The sequence below is a fragment of the Pristiophorus japonicus genome, chromosome 1 (genome assembly GCF_044704955.1).
Source record: "Pristiophorus japonicus isolate sPriJap1 chromosome 1, sPriJap1.hap1, whole genome shotgun sequence".
In the NCBI taxonomy this organism is placed as follows: Eukaryota; Metazoa; Chordata; class Chondrichthyes; family Pristiophoridae; genus Pristiophorus; species Pristiophorus japonicus.
Genome location: NC_091977.1, coordinates 470241508 through 470262411, shown reverse-complemented (window position 1 = coordinate 470262411; position 20904 = coordinate 470241508). Strand labels below are relative to the sequence as shown.

General features: G+C 40.8%; 1 protein-coding gene across 1 annotated transcript in view; it reads right to left on the bottom strand.

Annotated features, from left to right (window-relative positions):
• The window catches only part of LOC139268496 (neural-cadherin), a 306309-nt gene that overhangs the window by 38747 nt on the left and 246658 nt on the right, over window positions 1–20904 (bottom strand). Inside the window, exons 15-25 of the mRNA XM_070886774.1 lie at window positions 20490–20676; window positions 19753–19896; window positions 16437–16720; window positions 11661–13278; window positions 10985–11078; window positions 9935–10119; window positions 8366–8598; window positions 5495–5772; window positions 4076–4290; window positions 2919–3046; window positions 1956–2083 (exon numbers count right to left, since the gene is read on the bottom strand). Of these exons, the coding sequence (XP_070742875.1) occupies window positions 1956–2083; window positions 2919–3046; window positions 4076–4290; window positions 5495–5772; window positions 8366–8598; window positions 9935–10119; window positions 10985–11078; window positions 11661–13278; window positions 16437–16720; window positions 19753–19896; window positions 20490–20676 (3494 nt within the window). The remainder of the gene's footprint in view (window positions 1–1955; window positions 2084–2918; window positions 3047–4075; window positions 4291–5494; window positions 5773–8365; window positions 8599–9934; window positions 10120–10984; window positions 11079–11660; window positions 13279–16436; window positions 16721–19752; window positions 19897–20489; window positions 20677–20904) is intronic.

The following is a 20904-nucleotide window of genomic DNA, read 5'->3' as shown; positions in this document are numbered from 1 at the left end:
CAAACAAATTTTCATTTAAATCATTGTCCTGAAGATGGTACATTTGCCTGACTATTTTCCTTTATTATAGGGCCACCATATCGCTGCTATGCATAACTATCAAGTGTAAAAAATGGTTTGAAAGATAATGCCATGAAAATAATGGCCACACATGTCATGTATCTTACATTATTATATGTAACTGTATCCTAACATGCTATACATGACTGTAATAAGATATGACCTGTAACCACCAGCATACCTTACCACCAGGGGTGCACTTGCAAGAGACAGGTATATAAGGACAGGTTTCAGGTAAGTGCAGCATTCCAGAGCTGTGAAATAAAGGTGCACGTCCAGAGTGACCTTGACTTCACTACATGCCTCGTGTGAATCTGTACTGAGGGGACAGGACTTTACAACACAGATCTGCACTGCAGTTTGTGTCTTCATTATGTTAGCTGGGCGGGATTGTGTTTGCTGGTGAATTGTGCTGAAAATCGCAGGGTCAGCTCATTTTAACATGCATTAGCAGAAGAATGCAACTCCTGTGCAACACAGGAATAAATCACTGTGTGTGTGTGTGTGTGTGTGTGTGTTTATGGGGGGGTTGTTGGTAGGAGACTTGTTGCGGCAGAGTTTAAAAGCATGAAGCAACTTAAGATGGCGCCAAGTTTCTTGGAGGTGCAGCAGGTAAGTGGTGCACATTGTGCTGTTTTCTCCCCGGGTTTTGTCAGCTGTGTGCACCTAACTCCGGGGAATCCAAGCTTGGGGGTTAGATGTGGCCCTTATGGCTAAAAGGATCAAGGGGTATGGAGAGAAAGCAGGAATGGGGTACTGAAGTGCATGATCAGCCATGATCATATTGAATGGTGGTGCAGGCTCGAATGGCCGAATGGCCTACTCCTGCACCTATTTTCTATGTTTCTCTGTTTCTATGAATGGCTTCCTGACAGATATTGCATAAGTCCCCGGTTGCAGCTTTGGAAGGTGTCCGCAGCATAAAGGTTGAGAGCCGTACTTACTTGCAACCATGAACAGAGCTGTTCAATTACTTGATCAGGACTGCAGGTCATTGTGTATATGGTGGCATAGCTCATCCATGGCTTCTTTAGTGAAACAAAGTCACTGAAGGCAGAGTACCTCACTCAGTTCCCCATTAGATTTGTTGTCTCTGGATGCTTGTTGTGAAGGGGTAATAGTGAGTTGGCCTCATACCTCCTTTGATGCTGCCTCACTCGCCTTTGCTCCCTTCTGTTTTCCATTTCTTCCTTTTTTCTCCATTAGGATACTTTTATATATCACTGGTTAAGCCTCAGCTGGAGTATTGTGTCCAATTCTGGGCACCACACTGCAGGAAGAATGTCAAGGCCTTGGAGAGGGTGCAGAGGAGAGGCACTAGAATGTTACCAGGGATGAGGGACTTCAGTTACTTGGAGAGACTAGAGAAGCTGGGGTCGTTCTCCTTGGAACAGAGAAGCTTAACTGGACCAGCTGTATCAATACCGTGGCTATAACAGCAGGGCAGAGATTGAGTACTCTGCAGTTTGCAGCTCAGATCCAGACCATCATAGCCTCTCCACCATCTATAAGGCTCAAGTCAGGAGTATGATGGAATATTCATCACTTTGTCTAGCTATATGAAGCTGCAACAGTACTCCTTCATGCGATTAAATGACAAAAATGTATAGAGGGGGGAACAATTTGATATCGTATTTATAACTTAAAAATGATAAATGGACTTCTCCATACTTGGAGCTTCAGTTGGTGAGGAATTTCTGGCCATAAACAAAGATATTCTGAAAGATTCCAGCAAGAGAATGGAGACTAGTGTGGCCCTCTGACATTTCACTGTGCACTGAATCATATGTAACAATAATTGAATGTACAATGTTGCAATCTAGTATCCGAGGATATTTGCTAATTTAATAAACCAAGCATTATTATACCTCAAAATATGTAGTCATATTGTTTACCTTGCTTCTCCAGGGGTTTCTCCTGAAACTTCACAGATACTGCGGTCCATTTCTGACAAGCCTCGACCAGTACCTTCCTTCTCATTCACAGCAACACCAGTGCAGTGGTCAAGGATCATTTTCACTCTCTACAACGGTATTCAAAATTAAGATTTATTTGAATAAGGTTCAGCTGTCTAGCACATAGTCAGTAACCACAGAATGATACAGTTTATCTCAAATCTGGAACACCCAAGACCTGGAGGCAAGTATATAAACTTAAAGGGGCTATATTCAATTGAATTAAGGATTTATTTGTTTTGGGGCAGGTTGTTTAACAACACATCAGTAGAAGATGAGTAGAACACCTTTGAAGGCATAATGCTGACCATGCAGGTTAACTAAAAACCCAAATCAATAAGCTTACACCAAACAAGTGTGGCCCTAAATAGATTAACAAATTAATTCACAAATAAATTTAAGGAGTGAAAATGACCGCTACAAATCCTGCAGGGAAAAGTGGGAAAAGTGTTCTCCAGGATGAAGAAAATGCAGAAACACAGTGAAAGGGTGATCAGAGGCAAAGGGATTTCTAGAAAAAAGCAAAACAGCAGAAGCTAAACACACAGTAAAACATTCTCTCAGTATGACAACAGTAAGACAGCAGTCAGAGAGGTGGTGAAAACCATAAACGATGAAGTCAGGCTTAAAACTGAGGATGGCCACAAAACAGTAAATATTCTGAATAATTACTTCTTCCAAATATTCAGAAGGTGAGATGTGGGTAATATGCCGTCTCCAAAGGTAGGACAAAAGAGCTTGCTACAAATTTGGGGTTGCCGCATGATATTCTCTCAGGTTCAGCATCGTAGTAATAATTCCGGGAATACCTTCTCACATAGGCAAACAGTGAAGAATATTTAAGGAATCAGTTGGTGCCTAAGCAAATTCTCCTTCTAAATATTCCTGTACAATCATACATACCTTTCCGTCACTTATTATATCCAGCCTGTGCCAATGTCGGTCTGCAACAAAGACATCAGGAGGCAGCTGGAGATGGAGTGATCCTGAACCATGGCTAATGCTGAGTGAAGGAACGCCATTCCATAGCTCTGTGGGGAAAAAGTGACAATTTAGAACTAGAGTGGACGTAGATCTTAAAAGCTCAGATTCTGAAAAGAAAATACTGATTGCTCAAAAGCTTTACCCTCAATTAAAAATGGAGATGCAGGTAGGACCACTGTGGTCCGGCACCCTCGGGACCTGACCAATGCTGAAACAGAGAATTTTCTGAACCATGGGAGGTCAATATATGATTGTACGGATACACCCTACATAAGCATACGCCTAGCCTAGGCTTACCGGTACCTGTAGAATGCTGCTCACAGCTCTACTGGGCTATCTTCTTGTGCTAAATAATAGCACAGAACACTGAGCACTAGGACTGCCGGCTGGATATAAACAAACTTTGCAGAAGCATTGGAAACCGGGACGCCACCCACGCAAAGCAGCAGTTCCGCAAACTAATGCCGAACTACGAATGTTTCTAGACCAGAGAGTCCCGGACCAGAGAGTTCAACATGTATTCAGTTTACTCAAAATATAAGACTGGAGCTAAAGAGTAAATATAAAAGATAAACTCCCTAAAATATTGAGATGTGTTTTTAAATTGGACATGGAGGTACTAGTGGTAAATTAACTTTCCTTGTTTATTCCAACTATATGAACAATGGAGAATTTGTCCAGTCCTCCAACCCTATTGCTTAGTCATTGCTAGATGTCTTCTGAACTAGGGAGAGCAAATAGGGCTTCCACTCGACCATTGGCCAAGTATTCCTGCATGAAAACCTGCATGAAAGGGCACTAGGTGAGGATGGGAGCAAGGTTTGGCTTTAATGATCCTCAATATTCATTGTCCAGGATGACACGACAGAAATTAGAGGACCACTGCTGTCCAAGGAATAATAACCCTTCAAGAGTGACAACCTTTAGATGAAAAGAGCATGGTGAGAAATTCAGAAAGAAACCAAATAAGTTATCAAATTGAAGCCTGGTTAAAAAAAAATCTGGTTGAATTATATTCTATAATTATAAAATAATAAAACAGAATTTCATATATCTTCTGTGCCTGGCATTCATACCTAATGCGATGAAGTCTTCAAGCTCTCCAGAATGAACATGTGTGAGTGGTCCATCGTAGAGCATAAGCCCATTGGCAGTTTCAGTGAGGAACTCTAGAGAAATTACGCTCTTGAAGCAAGGCTTGATGGGAGGAAACCAGGCATAACCATGATCTTTAAATGTGTACCTTGTCTGCTGACATTCTGGTCCATCAAACATTGGATTGCATTGACACCTATCCATGCAAAGAAGGAACAGATTAAAAATGACATAACTCATCAAAAAATGCATAGACTTATTGTTGCGTTTGAGTGACATGGGTGTTTAGAAAACAGGAAAGTTTACAAAAGTTTAGAAATTCACAGTTACAGATAAGACATAACAGAAGGTGATTCCTGGTCATGACACCAATGCGCATCTATCTGCTGGGACGCAGCAATGCAGATACTGCTCCTCTGTCAATGCTACGTAATTGATTCCTGGCTTGTAAACACATTGGAAAGGTTAACTTCTGCTACTGTCTCCTTGTTTCATTCTTCCTCATTCTGCTATTATAAAACCCCGCTCATATGCTGAACTGAATAAATTGGCTAAAAGTGAGTAAATGCAGCAGCTTTTAAAATGACCGTATTCAAACAAGGATATTAAATGTGCCAAGTGACTGGTTAGCTCAGCGTTATTATGCCTTAACAAATGGTTTAATTGGGACTTAAGCCTTCCTCTACGAATACTTCACAGCCGAGTTTATTTTGTGCACCAGGATCAGACTTGCTAAAAGTGATTGATGCCAAAGGATGTAAGCAGTAAGGATGTGAAAGCATTACTGTAGACAGTCATAACTGAAATGATTTAAGTTAGATAGAACTCTTCAAAACATTCTGAAGTTTTGAGTTTGTTTCGTTAACTAATGGCTATTATATTACCTCATCAGTACTACTTGAATTATGCAATATGCTGAGAGTGAGGCCAGTTACACTGCAGGGGGAAGATTTTTGACAGCAGTTATAACAGAGAAACAACTGCACATGTGCACACTTGTTTCACTCAGTTATTGATAAGTGGTGATGCCAACTTTAATTTTCTGGCACTGCATCTTCCTTAATATTAAGGTGAGCTCTGTAGAGGCCAGCAATACAAAACCCGAGCTTACAGCACACCTGTGGCCAGAGAAATAGCAGCCCGCAGTGTCCAGCGACATCGATGGTAACCATTTACATTTTACTTTGAGTGTTTGTCTTCAGCAAAGGGGGAGGGGGGGGGGGGGGGGCGGAATAAACACCTCTTGAGATTGGCCTCATTTATGTCACAGTGCCTCCGGTGGCAAATTAATTTGAGGCATTTTCAGCACTTCCAGACAGTAAAGTAGCTTAAATAGGGAAGTAAACTGATCAGAGGTCAAACCAATAAAGAAGCTAATATGCAACATGTTGCTGAATTACCTGTAGCCCAAATCAGCATCAGCACAAGTGCCACCATTCAGACATGGATTAACTGGATATGAGGAACAGGACAAACGTCGCCCTTCCCGAGCTGTACACATACACTGAGCAGTGGTAGATGTTGTTATGGAAACTAAGGTAATATTTCCAGCATTCAGCACTGTTGGAATTGGGCTAAAAGCGGTGCTGCTTGTACAGCCAGTCCCCATCCCACAGTCTGCATTCACACATTCGTCCACAGCAACCTGGGATACGCTTACATTTAAGGCAACTTCCAGCTGCAAGTAAACAAAAAAACATTCATGATGCTAAATGTGTGTTTTATGTAACATTTTGTAGAATTGAATGATGCAAATATATAATGAATTAAAAATGGACACAAGTCATCACAAAATATAAAATGCAAGAAATGTTGTTATCACTAATTGTGTACCACAGAAGAATAGGATATGGGTGTTAACCCACTAGTCTCCATCCTTTGTCTCCCTATCTTGAGGGAGGTCCTGTGGGTGGGGGGGCGTGGATGGTAAGTGGAGGTGAGGCAGTTTTGCATAGTGAAGATCAGAGAGGATCAACTCACACTGCTCTCCTGCACCTCCTAGTGACCAGTTGCAGAACAGCATTGGCAGGAGCCAGGAACAGAGCCCCTGGTTTCAGACTAGGTTAGGAACTAACTGATGTATGCTTGGAGAAGACCTTAAGGAGGAGCAGAAAATGACTTACAAATTGGAAAAATTAATGCGAGACAAACACGTTAGAATTTTGTTGCAACTTTGCTTTCAAATTCTCTTAGGTAAGAGTATTGTTTAAATCATCTATGAAACATGAATAAATATCTCCATGAATAGGATTTCAAAGTTTTGTGAAGATCATTTCAGTATTGACAGTATTGTACAAACATAAACACAAACACATGACAGTATTGTACAAACACAATTATTTAGCAGGGGCATCAGAAGTTAAATGAAAATCTGGCTTTAAAATGAGCTACTTGTGAAATTGTACCAACACCACTATCACACAGTAGCCATTCACAATAATATTCTAATAAATAATAAATAATGACTGCTTTATTAGTTTCATAATTTATAAAATCATTACCATTAAGAAACAATGTCACCTCTCCTCCTTTATAAAACTTGCTTTTGTATGATCCCCATGAATAGCATTTAGATAGAAAGCCTGCTGTATTGGTATCATCTGATTTAGAATCTAAAATCTTAAATTGTAAAGTATGTTTTACTGAATTGCCCCACAGTATATTGTCCTCAGTAATAATATTAGTAGTTTGGAACATCATATCATATATCGAGAGTTCTACACAGAGGGGGCAATTTTCCAAATTTACACCGTTAATAGGAAACCCCACCCACTAGCAGCACATGCAGGAAAATCATGGCAAGTGCCATTAAAATTAATGGAAATTCGTGGGCATTGCTGTTTCCCAGTATGAGCTATCAGTAGGCAAGGTTCCCCATTGACAGAGATAACTCGGAAAATTACCCCCATAGTTGTCTGCGGAGACTTCCTCCGGCAAGATGTCTTTAAAGTATAGAGTATGGCAACAAAAGGTGACTGAAAGGCTTTGAAATCTGTACTGATATCTCCCTTTATTATATTTAGGTTTTACAGAGCAGTTCAGTAGAATATACTCTAATATAATTAGCTTTGTAAATGTTTATTATTAGAAACCTTTATCATTATACTGATGTGGATAGAGAACTGGTTGGCAGACAGGAAGCAGAGAGTCGGGATAAACGGGTCCTTTTCAGAATGGCAGACAGTGACTAGTGGAGTGCCGCAGGGCTCAGTGCTGGGAGCCCAGCTATTTACAATATACATCAATGATTTGGATGAAGGAATTGAGTGTAATATCTCCAAGTTTGCAGATGACACTAAACTGGGTGGCGGTGTGAGCTGTGAGGCTGCTAAGAGGCTGCAGGGTGACTTGGACAGGTTAGGTGAGTGGGCAAATGCATGGCAGATGCAGTATAATGTGGATAAATGTAAGGTTATCCACTTTGGGGGCAAAAACGCAAAGACAGAATATTATCTGAATGGTGGCAGATTAGGAAAAGGGGAGGTACAACAAGACCTGGGTGTCATGGTTCATCAGTCATTAAAAGTTGCCATACAGGTACAGCAGGTGGTGAAGGCGGCAAATGGTATGTTGGCCCTCATAGCTAGGGGATTTGAGTATAGAAGCAGGGAGGTCTTATTGCAGTTGTACAGGGCCTTGGTGAGGCCTCACCTGGAATATTGTGTTCAGTTTTGGTCTCCTAATCTGAGGAAGGACGTTCTTGCTATTGAGGGAGTGCAGCGAAGGTTCACCAGGCTGATTCCCGGGATGGCAGGACTGACATATGAGGAGAGACTGGATCAACTGGGCCTTTATACATTGGAGTTTAGAAGGATGAGAGGGGATCTCATAGAAACATATAAGATTCTGACGGGACGGGATAGGTTAGATGTGGATAGAATGTTCCCGATGTTGGAGAAGTCCAGAACCAGGGGACACAGTCTTAGAATAAGGGGTCGGCCATTTATGACTGAGATGAGGAGAAACTTCTTCACTCAGAGAGTTGTTAACCTGTGGAATTCCCTGCCACAGAGAGTTGTTGATGCCAGTTTATTGGATATATTCCAGAGGGAGTTAGATATGGCCCTTACGGCTAAGGGGATCCAGGGGTATGGAGAGAAAGCAGGAAAGGGGTACTGAGGGAATGATCAGCCATGATCTTATTGAATGGTGGTGCAGGCTCGAAGAGCCGAATGGCCTACTCCTGCACCTATTTTCTATGTTTCTATATTTATGGAAAGTAACTGTGCAACTCTTAGTGAAACACACTATGAGCTCTAAGAGGTATGTACCTTAGCTTTGGAAGCTGCCACATTGCCATTCATTTTCTCAGCCTTGTAGAATGGAGATCCTTGTGCAGCATACCAGACATCTACTTCTCTAACTCGACCATTGACATTCACAACATTGAAAATATGAATGTTATCCAGCTGTGCTGGAATAATTTCTGCTAAGAACCTCTTTAGCTTGGTGTATTTGCTTTCTTCAGCATCAGACTGGGAGATAAACTCTTCTGCTGTGATACCTGTTTGAAAAAAAAATCCATTTTATTTGAAGGATGCATTCATATGTTAATTTGTCTAATGTGCCACAATATGAACCTCGTTTAACTCTCGGAGCATCGTGGCTTATGAAATGTGCAATAATTCCATAATAATTATAAATGATATTTTCTGATGAAAATTTTTTGAAAGCAATGATAAGGTAATAAAGATCTATAGAAAATATTTTTGTTCACAGCATCGCTGAATAAATATCAGCAGTAGTCAGCCTCAGAACTTTAAGAGCTCCATGGCTGGTCTTGAAATAGCTCATTCTTGGCCAGGCATTCATCTCATTCAAACAAGTGAGGGATTCGATTCAAGTGATAGGTTTCAATAGACTAAATTATAAAGATAACATGACAATGTATTCATACTTGATTCAGTAATAGAGGAATTTGGAAATCTGTATTCTCGCAGATTATTATGGTTTGTCAGATTTGCCAACATTATATCCACTGCTATTGGAAGCGAGAGGCTATGAGTGTTTTTAGGTAGGCTCGGCCCAAACAAATTTGAGAACCACCTATTTAGGGCAGAGTCTGAACCAGTTGTAAAAGGCTGGAGATGAACATTGGGAGCAATTCTGCATTCTGAACTGGGGGAAAGGGAGCAAAACCAATGCCCAAAAAAATTGGGAAGATGCATTTCTACCTGATGGTTGTGCCTATAGTCTGGAGGGATTATCCAGGTGTGAACATCACACGAAGCTAGTGTCCACGTCTGTGGTACAGTGGATTGGCTTGCTGCACCACAAGGCTTCTAAATAACGAACCTCATATAAGATCTGAGATTTGTATGAATTAATGTTTCCCTACAGATATGAGGACTAAACTCCCAGCCAAAGCAATTAGTTCAGTGCTGATTAATTGATTTAATATGAGCTGAGTGAATATCTACTAAGAACAGGATTGGGGAGTCACTGTACATGGCTAAATACAGAGATAATTGAATACATTATGGTTACTGAGCTTTGAGGACCATGGTACTGTCAGAAAGTAATTATCAATAATATATCGTGTTGGAAGCATGATATTCTGCAATTTTGCTTGATTTCTCGTTGGGAAGAAGGGAGGAAAAACTCTGCAGAATATTTCCTTAGGAGACTGACTAGGTTGGGTTGATGCCACGATACAGTAGTTTGTACATGATCTGTGGAAGGAATGGACTTGTTGGGCCAAATGGCCTTTTCTCATTCCACCCTTTCTTATGCATTTAATGGATACATGTTCTCCTGGTATTCCTACATTCTTAATGTGTAGAAAATTGTATTAAAGTTCCAATTAAATCTATAGTATAAGGAAATGAAAAGATGCTCACCATTCAGTCTAAGAGAGCCAGCATTGTATATGGCATCCTCCTCCAATTCTTTGACAACAACTTTTACTGTTGAAACTACATCTGGCCAGGTGCCATCTGCCACTTTTACCTGGAAGCTATACACTCCAGAAGGTGCACCTTCAAAAATACTCAGTAAGCCGGAATTTTCATTGAGGGAAAAATATCTGTAACAAACATGCATTATTGATTAATTAATAAACAAAAGAATTTGGCATCATGTATTCTCCCTCTTCTCCACTCTGATTGGTTCAGGTTGTACTTCCAAATTGTCTTCTGCAATTCCCCACATATGGTGAATTCCCAGATTTGACTGAGTTCCTACAGCAAGCGGAGGTTAGACATTTCTCCTTAGGAAAAGAGGGAACATTGTCAGATGAGTCACTCTAGATGCCTCTTGCACAACCTCCAAGTAGGACTGTCCAGTCCAAAATCACATAGTGGTGGTGGCTTGGAAGGTATTACGTACACATGTGCAAAGATATGGACAACCTTGCTTGCAAGTGCAAGGACCTATGGATACACCCAACCATGAATTCACAGAGACGTAGATGGAGTCTGAGCAATTTTTAAATGCAATGATTGAAAACTGTGGATTTTAGTTAGTTACTGCACTAACACCTCTAAAACTGGAGTGTCAGATCAAAACTGGATGAGTGGCCATCCGGCATCCGGCTCAAGAATGCAGTTGGAAAAGGCCTCAAATAGGCTTCTGGCATAGCTGCCCTCGACAGAATGTTGCACAGTGGCCTAAAGGTAGGGGGAGTTGAAAAAAACATTTTAAAAGTCAAAAGAAACAGAGCGTATAAGTTTAACAGTGACATATCCCCATATTTGTGGTGTGAAATCACACTGCAGGATATTAGCACGCCAACATATTAACATAATTTTATGGTAGTACTACACGGTATGATTTCACTCCATTAGTACTTTGCTTTGTTCAATTGTTTTCTGTGCTTGACAGAACAGCAGAAGACTACGGGCACACACATACACACACATTCTTTTCTAATACAATCCAGAATTGCTTACCTTGGAGATGTTCCTTCAAATCTGTATCTTTTATCATCCCAGTCATCTAGATCAGGGGCTTGTACATTTCCTAGCTCAGTGGTAGGAAGTAGACCTAATACAATTAACACAGCACAGTGCTTCAGTGATCACTTATTCTCTGCAATAACAACTCTTGGCAGATCACAAATATTGCATTTCAAATATGCTCATGACATATACCATAGCTTTCAAAAAGATGAACTTTCAGAGAGTTGTCACACAATTGTAACATAACAGTCACAGCTGCTAATGTCCAGATGCAAACTTTGCAGCCGGACACACAGATAGTGATCAGGAGTGATATGCAGAGTCTGTGGAGGAATTCATAGTATGATGAGGGTCTTAATATTGATATTAAGGAGCATGATGAAAGTTGAGTGCAACTTAGCTAAAACAGAGTTAAGCACTGTACAAAGTATTTACAGCACAGAAACAGGCCATTCGGCCCAAGAGTTCCATGCCAGTGTTTAAGCTCCACATGAGCATATTTTGGCTGCAAAGGGCAATTAAAGGCATTAGTAGCCAAATGGCCATTGCAACTGTTAGTGGGTCCATCCTGGTGTCACTAATGGTTTATAAAGTATATTTTGTGTAAAGAATGCTGGATATTGCCTCTGTGGAGATCACATTGTATCTTTATGGAATAACTCCTTACCATTATAATTATAAACTAGAAATTCCATACAGCCAGCTGAGTGAGGATGGTCATTCACATCTCCAATGGTGACAGTTAAAGTGCTTGTGGAACTCATGGATGGGAATCCACTGTCAGTAATAATCACCGGCAGGTAGAAGATCTTTTGGTCCTCTCTGTCAAACATGCGGAGAGCTGTGAGACCAGCGCTGTCATTGCCAAAGTCTTTCAAAGCAAAGCCAGTAGAATTACCATGTTGAGTTAATAAAGTGAATGAGAAGGGAGCTCCATTAACAGGGCTATCTTTGTCTTTAGCGTAAATATATGCTGAGGTCTGATTTAACTGGATAACTTGGGGCGCAGCTGTGTTTTCCCAGGCAATCGGTGTATAAGGAACCTCAAACTCTGGCCCATTGTCATTGACATCATGCACAGTTAAAATGACGGCCGCACTCCCCGTCAGAGCTGGACTTCCCAGGTCAGTGGCCAACACCACCAGACGGTGCTGTGGCATTAACTCACGATCCAGAGCACTGGCTATTGTAATCCAACCATTGCTATCCACAGAGAACTGCCCGAGTGGATCTGAATCCTTTGTGATGTTGTAGGTAAACTTTCCATTCTGAGCAGAATCCAAATCGACCGCCGATACCTGGACAACTCTTGTTCCAATGAAGACATCTTCCAGCAATGGATCAGCGTCATAAAACTGTGGGTAGAAGATTGGAACGTGGTCATTGTAGTCCTCCACATCAATGATACAGGTAGCTAAACTGAAAAAGTCCACATCTTCTGCTTTAATAGTTAAATTGAACCTCCTCTCATGAGACTTCTCGTAATCGAGTTTTTTCTTCAACTTGATCATGCCATACTTCTTGACTTGATTTGTTTCAATGAAAAATTTATGATCTTCGTCACCATCCAGGATACTGAATGTTATCAGGGCATTTTGTCCATCATCAATGTCAGTGGCAGACACAACAAGAACCTCACCATTGATCTCAGTATTTTCAGAAATCTTTGCTCTGAAGATATTTTGCGTGAAGACTGGAGCATGATCGTTCACATCTGAAACCAAAATGGTGGCTGTCCCGGTCCCTGTCAATCCACCTCCATCTTGAGCTTCTACCACAACTAGATACTTATCTTCTTTCTCTCTGTCCAGAGAACCCAACACTGTGTATATAGTGCCAGTAGAAGAACTGATGGAAAACAGGTTGAGGTTGATTTCATTTCGAACATTCCGGATTATTCTATATGTCAATACCGCATTTTTTCCAGTCTTAGGGTCGTCCAAATCTGTCGCAGTCATTTCCATAATAGAAGTGTCTGCTGGGGAATTTTCTGGAACATATCCCATGAAGCAGCCATCAGAAGCACATAGAAACAAGGGCAGGTTGTCATTCACATCATGCACCTCAACAATTACATCAGAAAAACCCGTGAGTCCTTCACCATTTTCATCAGTGGCCAGAACGAGGAAGCGCCAGATGGATCGTTCCTCACGGTCTAATTTTTTCCTTGTGTAGATTTTGCCAGTGAGCTCATCAATAGTAAATTCACTGTTAGCCCCCTGCCCATGGAGGGAGTAACGTAAGGCGGTTTGGTCTGCTTCCTGGTCTGGGTCAGTAGCTGAAACCTGAAGAAATGGAAGAAAAATATACAGATCACTTTGAAGAAAATCATCCTTTCCATATAGATATTAGTCCCAGAGCTCATTAGATGGTAGTACAGTGTAATGCTATGTAAACCCTGTTGTCAGAAAAATATGATATGCTCCAGATCCTTGCTAACCATCTTCTGCATTAACTCCCGAAGAAAGCCAACAATTCAAAATGTGAAAACCTTTTTTGTTTAATGTCAAAGTAGTTTTTTTCATTTTATTTTCTCCAACTTCCTTTCCCTGCAAGGTTTTCCTCACCATGCACTGGATCCCAGCTGAAAGGACAAGCTGACATCACTACAGGCTTCTGCAAGTGCCACATACTAGGACATGCACAAGATGTACTTTGCCCACTGATTTCGCTTCCCTTCTGTAGGGAAACATCTGATGTCTACTCGGTGTTTCTAATGGCAATGCTGTGGAATCATCAGGTGGGGAACTGTGGACTGTCTAACAGTTTGTTGCTTCCAGTACTTTTGATGTAACCACTGAAACATTGTACTGCCACCACTGACTTATTAAATGGGGCCATTAGAGGGAGCAGCATGCGGCAGCTTACCACTGCAGGGAGCAGTACGTACTGCTGCAGGAGGGCGATGGCTGCGAAGCCAGGTCGCTGAATGCAGGCAGAGCAGGAGGGGTGAAGGAGCGGCAAAAGTTTGTCGAGGGAAGTGACCAGGGCCCAGGAGAGGCGAGAGTTTGGGGCCCAGAAGAGGCGAGGGCCCAGGGGCAGCACGGGCCAGCCCACACTGCGATATGTGTGCGCACTTGGTCTGTGCAGCAGAGCTGGTCTCCAGTCATCTGGGGTAATCCTTGCCACTGGACCAAGACCGAGCTCTGTCAAGCCCGTGTGGTGGTTGGTGTGCAACGGCCACCACACATTAAAAAAATTCACGCACAGGCATCTTCCACCCTTCAAGATGTAGTTCGAGACCTGGAATATTAGGTCCTTCATTGAAACACCTGTGAACTCATCCCTTTTTGGCGTAGGAGCAAGTCATCCTCGCTTCGAGGGACTGCCCTATGATGATGATTAAATGGGATGCAAAAGTATTTCTATTATGTCAACAACTTGATGGATTCCTCATTGGCTCAAATATGTCCAGTCATTTTGCTCATTAGCCCTGAAATAATCAGCTACTGGCATTTTTAAAAGTCTCTGGAACATTTTTTGAAAAATCATAAATGTTCTATTTCAGTAGTATAACTTGAATATCGGCTTGAAGTTCAATAAGCTGGTAACAATCTCACCATACAGATACGTCCCTCAATCTCAGAGTTTCATTTGTTTTGCAACTTTACTGTGCTGTCCCTTTCAGCTATGGTTTCATTGTTTGTGACAAACTGCAGTGCTGACGGTTTTTCAAAATTAGTCTTTTTGATCAATTTTTATTTATTGGAAATTAACATCCAATTAATCCTAGACTTATTAGATTAAATTAACCCAAGGTAAGATGACTTGACATCAATTTAAGTGGAAAGTAACATTTAAATTAAATAGTGATTATCTTTATATGGATTCTGTGTTTTAAAAATAGTAGCATCATGAACTAAAACAAAGAGTTAAACCTTTATAAATCATTGGTTTGGTGGCTGTTAAATAGACTGTTTTGGATTTACTTTGTGGATGTAAAGAATATGGAGCAGGTGCAGTGAGATTCACTGATGATATCAGGGACGAGAGGCTTTAGTTATGAAGAGAGATCAGACAAAATTAGACTCTTTTTACTAAACACCAAAGGTTAATAGTCGATCTCATAAAGGTGCTCAAAGTTATGAAGGGCTTCAATAAGGTAGTGAGAAAAACAGTTTACGCTGGTTGGTGAATTGGTAATTAGAAGGCATAAATTTAAGATCATCACCAAAAGAACAAAGGAAAAGATTAGGAGATTTTTCTTATTAGGACGGTTATTAGGACAAGTTCTTATGTTGCTCCCATTTAAAATATTATATTTTACCTCGTCAGGTCATACTGGGTAGACAACCTATACAACCAAAGTACAATGTAGGTTATTCACCCCTGACCCTTAACCCCTCTGCCATTACTAACCACCACCCCATCTCCAAATTCTCTTTCCTCTCCAGCAACCCAGCTTCATATCCATCTCTTCTGTGGCTTCCTATTTGAATCCCTGCAATCAGTTTTCCACCCATCCAACAGCACCAAAATGTCCCTAACCAAAGTCATGAATGACATTGCGACTGTGTTTGCGGTGCATTATCCATCCTTATCCTTTCTACAGCTTTTGATATTTTTGACCACACTATCTTCCTCCAATGTCTCTCCTTTATTATTCAGCTTATCTGGGAGTGAAGTAAGACTAATGAGTCTGTAGTTGCCGGTGTCTATTTTATTACTCTTTTTGAATAAGGCATCATGTTAATCTGTCTCCAATCCACTGGCATTACCCAATGTCCAGTTGCTCCTGCTTGAAGTTTGTCAGTGCCTCACAAATCTTTTTCTTAGTCTCTCTCAGCACTGTCTGGATAAAAACTAACAATCCCTCAGCATTTATTCAATCTTCACTTTTATCCAGTCTGTGGAAATCCATCTCATTTATAGTTGATACTGATTTTAATTAGATTATCTTTATTTGAGGAAGGGATGTTGTTCATATCTTCCCTTGTGAATATTTGGAGGAAGCAATCATTCAGAATTTACTATCTTGTGCCCATTATTTGTTCTGAGTCTACTTGCATCTTTCATCATTCTCCCCTCTTCTCTGACTGCTCTCTGAAAGATTTTCTGATTACTCGCTTTCTGAAAGATTTTTTTTAATTAGACAATTTGAAAACTATTTTCTATTGAATGGCCCACTCGAAACAAAACTGAGGATACTCAACCCCATTTCACCTGACAGACATGAGGAAAAGATTGTGCCTGTGTGTAAGGGATGGAGAGACAGAGAGAGAGAAAAAGAGAATGGGGAGAGTAGAGGGAATCTCACAGACAAACACAAATTCTTTCTCTCATGAACTGGAGCTAAATTCACGTTAGGACTCACAAAGATGAAAGAACAATGTTTTAATCATCCAGCTCCATTGGTCACTTTTTAAAAATAAAATTACTTTCACTTAATATTGTTAGAATTAAATTAGTTACTATTTACATGTTTATGCAAGAATTCACGCACCTGTAGGACAAGAACTGGCAGGTCCAACAGCTCCTCCGTGATGCTGTCATGATACTCATTCTGTGTGAAGATCGGTGCCTCATCATTCTTGTTGATGACATTGACAGTCACCAATGTTTGGTTTTCCCACTTTCCATCTGACGCCACAAGCCGCAGCTCATAGTGTTGCTCTTGTTCATAATTTAGTCGCTGAGCTATAAAGATTGTTCCAACTTCTGGCTCAACATCAAACATTCCTTTAACATTCCCTGAGGTGATCTGGTATCTCAGTTTAGCATTTGCCCCTGTAATGAGATGAAGACAATGAAATGTAACCTTTGATATTTGGTCATTTAATAAAAACTTAAGAAATAGGAACAGGAGTAGGCCCATACGGCCCTCGAGCCTGCTCCGCCATTCAATAAGATCATGGCTGATCCGATCATGGACTCGGCTCCACTTCCCCGCCCGCTCCCCATAACCCCTTATTGTTTAAGAAACTGTCTATTTCTGGCTTAAATTTATTCAATGTCCCAGCTCCCACAGCTCTCTGAGGCAGCGAATTCCACAGATTTACAACCCTCTGAGAGAAGAAATTTCTCCTCATCTCTGTTTTAAATGGGCGGCCCCTTATTCTAAGATCATGCCTTTAGTTCTAGTCTCCCCCATCAGTGGAAACATCGTCTCTGCATCCACCTTGTCAAGTCCCCTCATAATCTTATATGTTTCGATAAGATCACCTCTCATTCTTCTGAATTCCAATGAGTAGAGGCCCAACCTAATCAACCTTTCCTCATAAGTCAACCCCCTTATCCCCGGAATCAACTTAATGAACCTTCTCTGAACTGCCTCCAAAGCAAGTATATCCTTTCGTAAATATGGAAAGCAAAACTGCACGCATTATTCCATGTGTGGCCTCACCAATACCCTGTATAACTGTAGCAAGACTTCCCTGCTTTTATTCTCCTTTGCAATAAAGGCCAAGATACCATTGGCCTTCCTGATCACTTGCTGTACCTGCATACTATCCTTTGTGCTTCATGCACAAGTACCACCAGGTCCCGCTGTACTGAAGCACTTTGCAATCTTTCTCCATTTAAATAATAACTTGCTCTTTGATTTTTTTTCTGCCAAAGTGCATGAGCTCACACTTTCCAACATTATACTCCATCTGCCAAATTTTTGCCCACTCACTTAGCCTGTCTATGTCATTTTGCAGATTTTTTGTGACCTCCTCACACATTGCTTTTCCTCCCATCTTTGTACCATCAGCAAACTTGGCTATGTTACACTCAGTCCCCTCTTCCAAGTCGTTAATATAGATTGTAAATAGTTGGGGTCCCAGCACTGATCCCTGCGGCACCCCACTAGTTACTGGTTGCCAACCAGAGAATGAACCATTTATCCCGACTCTTTGTTCTCTGTTAGTTAGCCAATCCTCGATCCATGCTAATATATTACCCCCAACCCCGTGATTCATTTGTTATGATGCAGTAAGTTTATCAGGATTTTCTTTTTGATGTGCTCCAGTTTTCATGTATTCTTTCCCTATTTTCTGATCTAACACACTCCATTGTTAAATCAACATTTTATTTTTTATTAAACAAGCTAAAATTTTCAGCACATCTATAAGTGATTTACCTTGGGTAAAAACTAAATTCAATTCACTTCACCTCTGCGCCTCAATATTGGAACATTGAAGCAGTAATCGTAAGATGCTATTTACAGAGCTATCATGCGCTTTAAACAATTTTGGTGGGGAATTCTGGTGCAGGCCAGTTAATGATCAAAGACAGAAGTTGTTCCCAGCTCAAGGTGAGGAATATGAAGAGAAGGATGAGCTAAAAATGGCATGAAAAATTGCAAACCATGCTCCTGAGATCTGATATTCCTCGGCCTCACCTGGGCAACAACAGCATAAATCACATGAGAAGTTTGGAGCTGGGAGAACTAGAGATCATAGCAAATCACGAGGGTGTCAGCAGAAGAAAAATAATTAAAAGTAGGTAAGCTTAAATGTAAGATAAATACATTTCAGGCAGGCACATTAGACAAGTGATGGCAAAAGTATGACAGGAAAGTGAAAAAGCCGTGTTGCAACACTACCAAAATTATTACCATTCTGGGTTTCGAGAAGTGGTTTGTTTGTGTGGGGGTGTGTGTATGCTTGTGTATGTGTGCGTGTGCGCGCGTGTGCAGCTAGACCATGAATGTGTGTGTATATATTTACTGACATAAAATGTGCAACCATGATTTATGTCATCAAGTAAGTTGCAAAAGATAATTTGCTCTAGTACCCAAGTTTTCAGGTGAAAAAACTGAGTGAAGATGTGACTTGCATATGCCCATATGTATTTTTAACTGTGTGCACCTATAAGTGTGCAAAAAATGTTTAGGCATTTTGTTTAGGCATGAAAAAAAAATCAGGATCAGCTATTTTATTCCTTTTTGTTTATGATATAAAAATCAGTTACAGTGGAAGACAACTGTAGCAAAGAAACTCTGCACAGATAAAATAGCTATGATACGAACACGGGAGTCACAGATATCCCATAACCCAGTAAATGCTCCAGCATCTATGGCTCAGCAAATGATATTTGAACTTCTGGATATAACGGTGAGAGTTCCACAGGAGAGAGGTCCACAGGCAAAATTGGTGAGTGAGGTTTTATTACTAGTTACAATCCAAAATACATTGTAGCAACCTTAAGGTAATATCAGATACACAGTCACCTCTGGTTTCTCTCCAGACTGTTTATCCCAGTGTTGTTTCACTTTCTGACATTGATTACTCTGTAACAGATTATAACCAGTCTATTTATTCATGATCAGCAAATTATGAATTGGGAATCCTTTTGCACATTTGCACTACTGCAGCTTCACCACATTGCGGAATAAAACTTCTTTAAGGGATCATTAGAGATTAATTTGTTGATTGAACGGTAACCATCTTGCCTGCTTATTTTTAAACTCCCACTTACAAAATTTCCTTTTCCTGAGAGAAAACTCGAGAATGGGAATACAGTTTTATGGGCACCAACAGCCCATAAATAGGCAGTAATTAACTTGTGAGTCCACATAGCGAATGCCAGCCAATTGTGTGTGTGTGTGTGTGGGGGGGGGGGGGGGGGGGGAGGAGGGGGGGGGGGGAGGAGGAAGAGGATTATAGACAAGATCAACCCTGTTCTTGCCCAGTTCATGTATTTTCCAGTGTGGGTCACTAGACAAGAATCAGCAGCACAATCCCTGACTGATTTTATTCAAGACCAATTGTAAGCGCCTTTTTCCCTGTGAAATTGCATGTGAAAGAATAGAAGCAGGATACATGAAGACATACCTTCATCTCCGTCATTTGCAGAAACTGTGATAACAATAAACCCAACATCCTTGTCCTCATCTACACTTATCGTATAGGTTTCCTGTGGGAAGATTGGTGCGTTGTCATTCACATCACTGACAAAAATCCTCACATACGCTGTGTCTGTGAACAGAAAGAAAAATTGTACATTCACTGTTAAAGAGTAACTATACCGCAACATGGAAACATATTCCTACTGATAGAACTATCACTCAGAGTGTATGCCATATATGTGCAGCATACCATCTGTGCCCTGTACTGAAGGTTGAATCCTGGATTAATTCAGGAGTAAGAACACATCACAATAGGAAGCCCATGTCAACCCAAGGTCATGCTGAAGTATGCTTTCAATACCAAGCAGTCAGCATTTGCTGCTGGGATGTTTCTATGTGGTACAGCCTGATAGATCAGTTCTTCAGGGTTCAGCTCCGCTGCTGTGATTATTGAGCAGGACTATGACCTGGAGTGAAGCAAGTCATAGGGAGTGAAACAAATCACTTGGAGCGAAATGAGTCACATGAAATGAATAAGAACTCTGAATTGACAGCAAATGTATTCTTGATATTACCTGCTGATATTATTTTGTTCTGCTGCATAATTTGAAACTAATTTTAGCCAATTAAACTTCCAAACAATGTACATGCTTATGTGTGGGCAAACACATCCACTCATTTTCTCATTTTTGTTTTAAGAGATGATAATTCTGAGGTCTGTACCTGTGTTGGGCTGTCCATGCATGCCAGGACGAGCAGACTCAGCGTTGTCTTGAGACTGAACCTCGATCAGGTAGGACCCTTTCATCTCTCTGTCAAAGGATGTTTGTGTGAATATTACACCTGTTTCAAAATCAATGCTGAAGTAATGGTAGTCTCCACTGAGGTCCTTCACTATAGCATAATTTATCTGTGATTGGAAAGAAAGTAAAGCAAATGAGTCCTCAATTTTGAATGAGATCTTTCCACTCTGCGAGGCTGAGAGTGACAGTTACTCTACATCACGACATTTGGGTTCTTTCAAAATAAATTCAAAATAATTGTGTGTACTTTATCATATTGTGCATTTAACCCTGTAACATGATGCCTGCACTAGTAGTAATTGCCTCTAAACTCCAGTATGGCAACTAAGGCACTC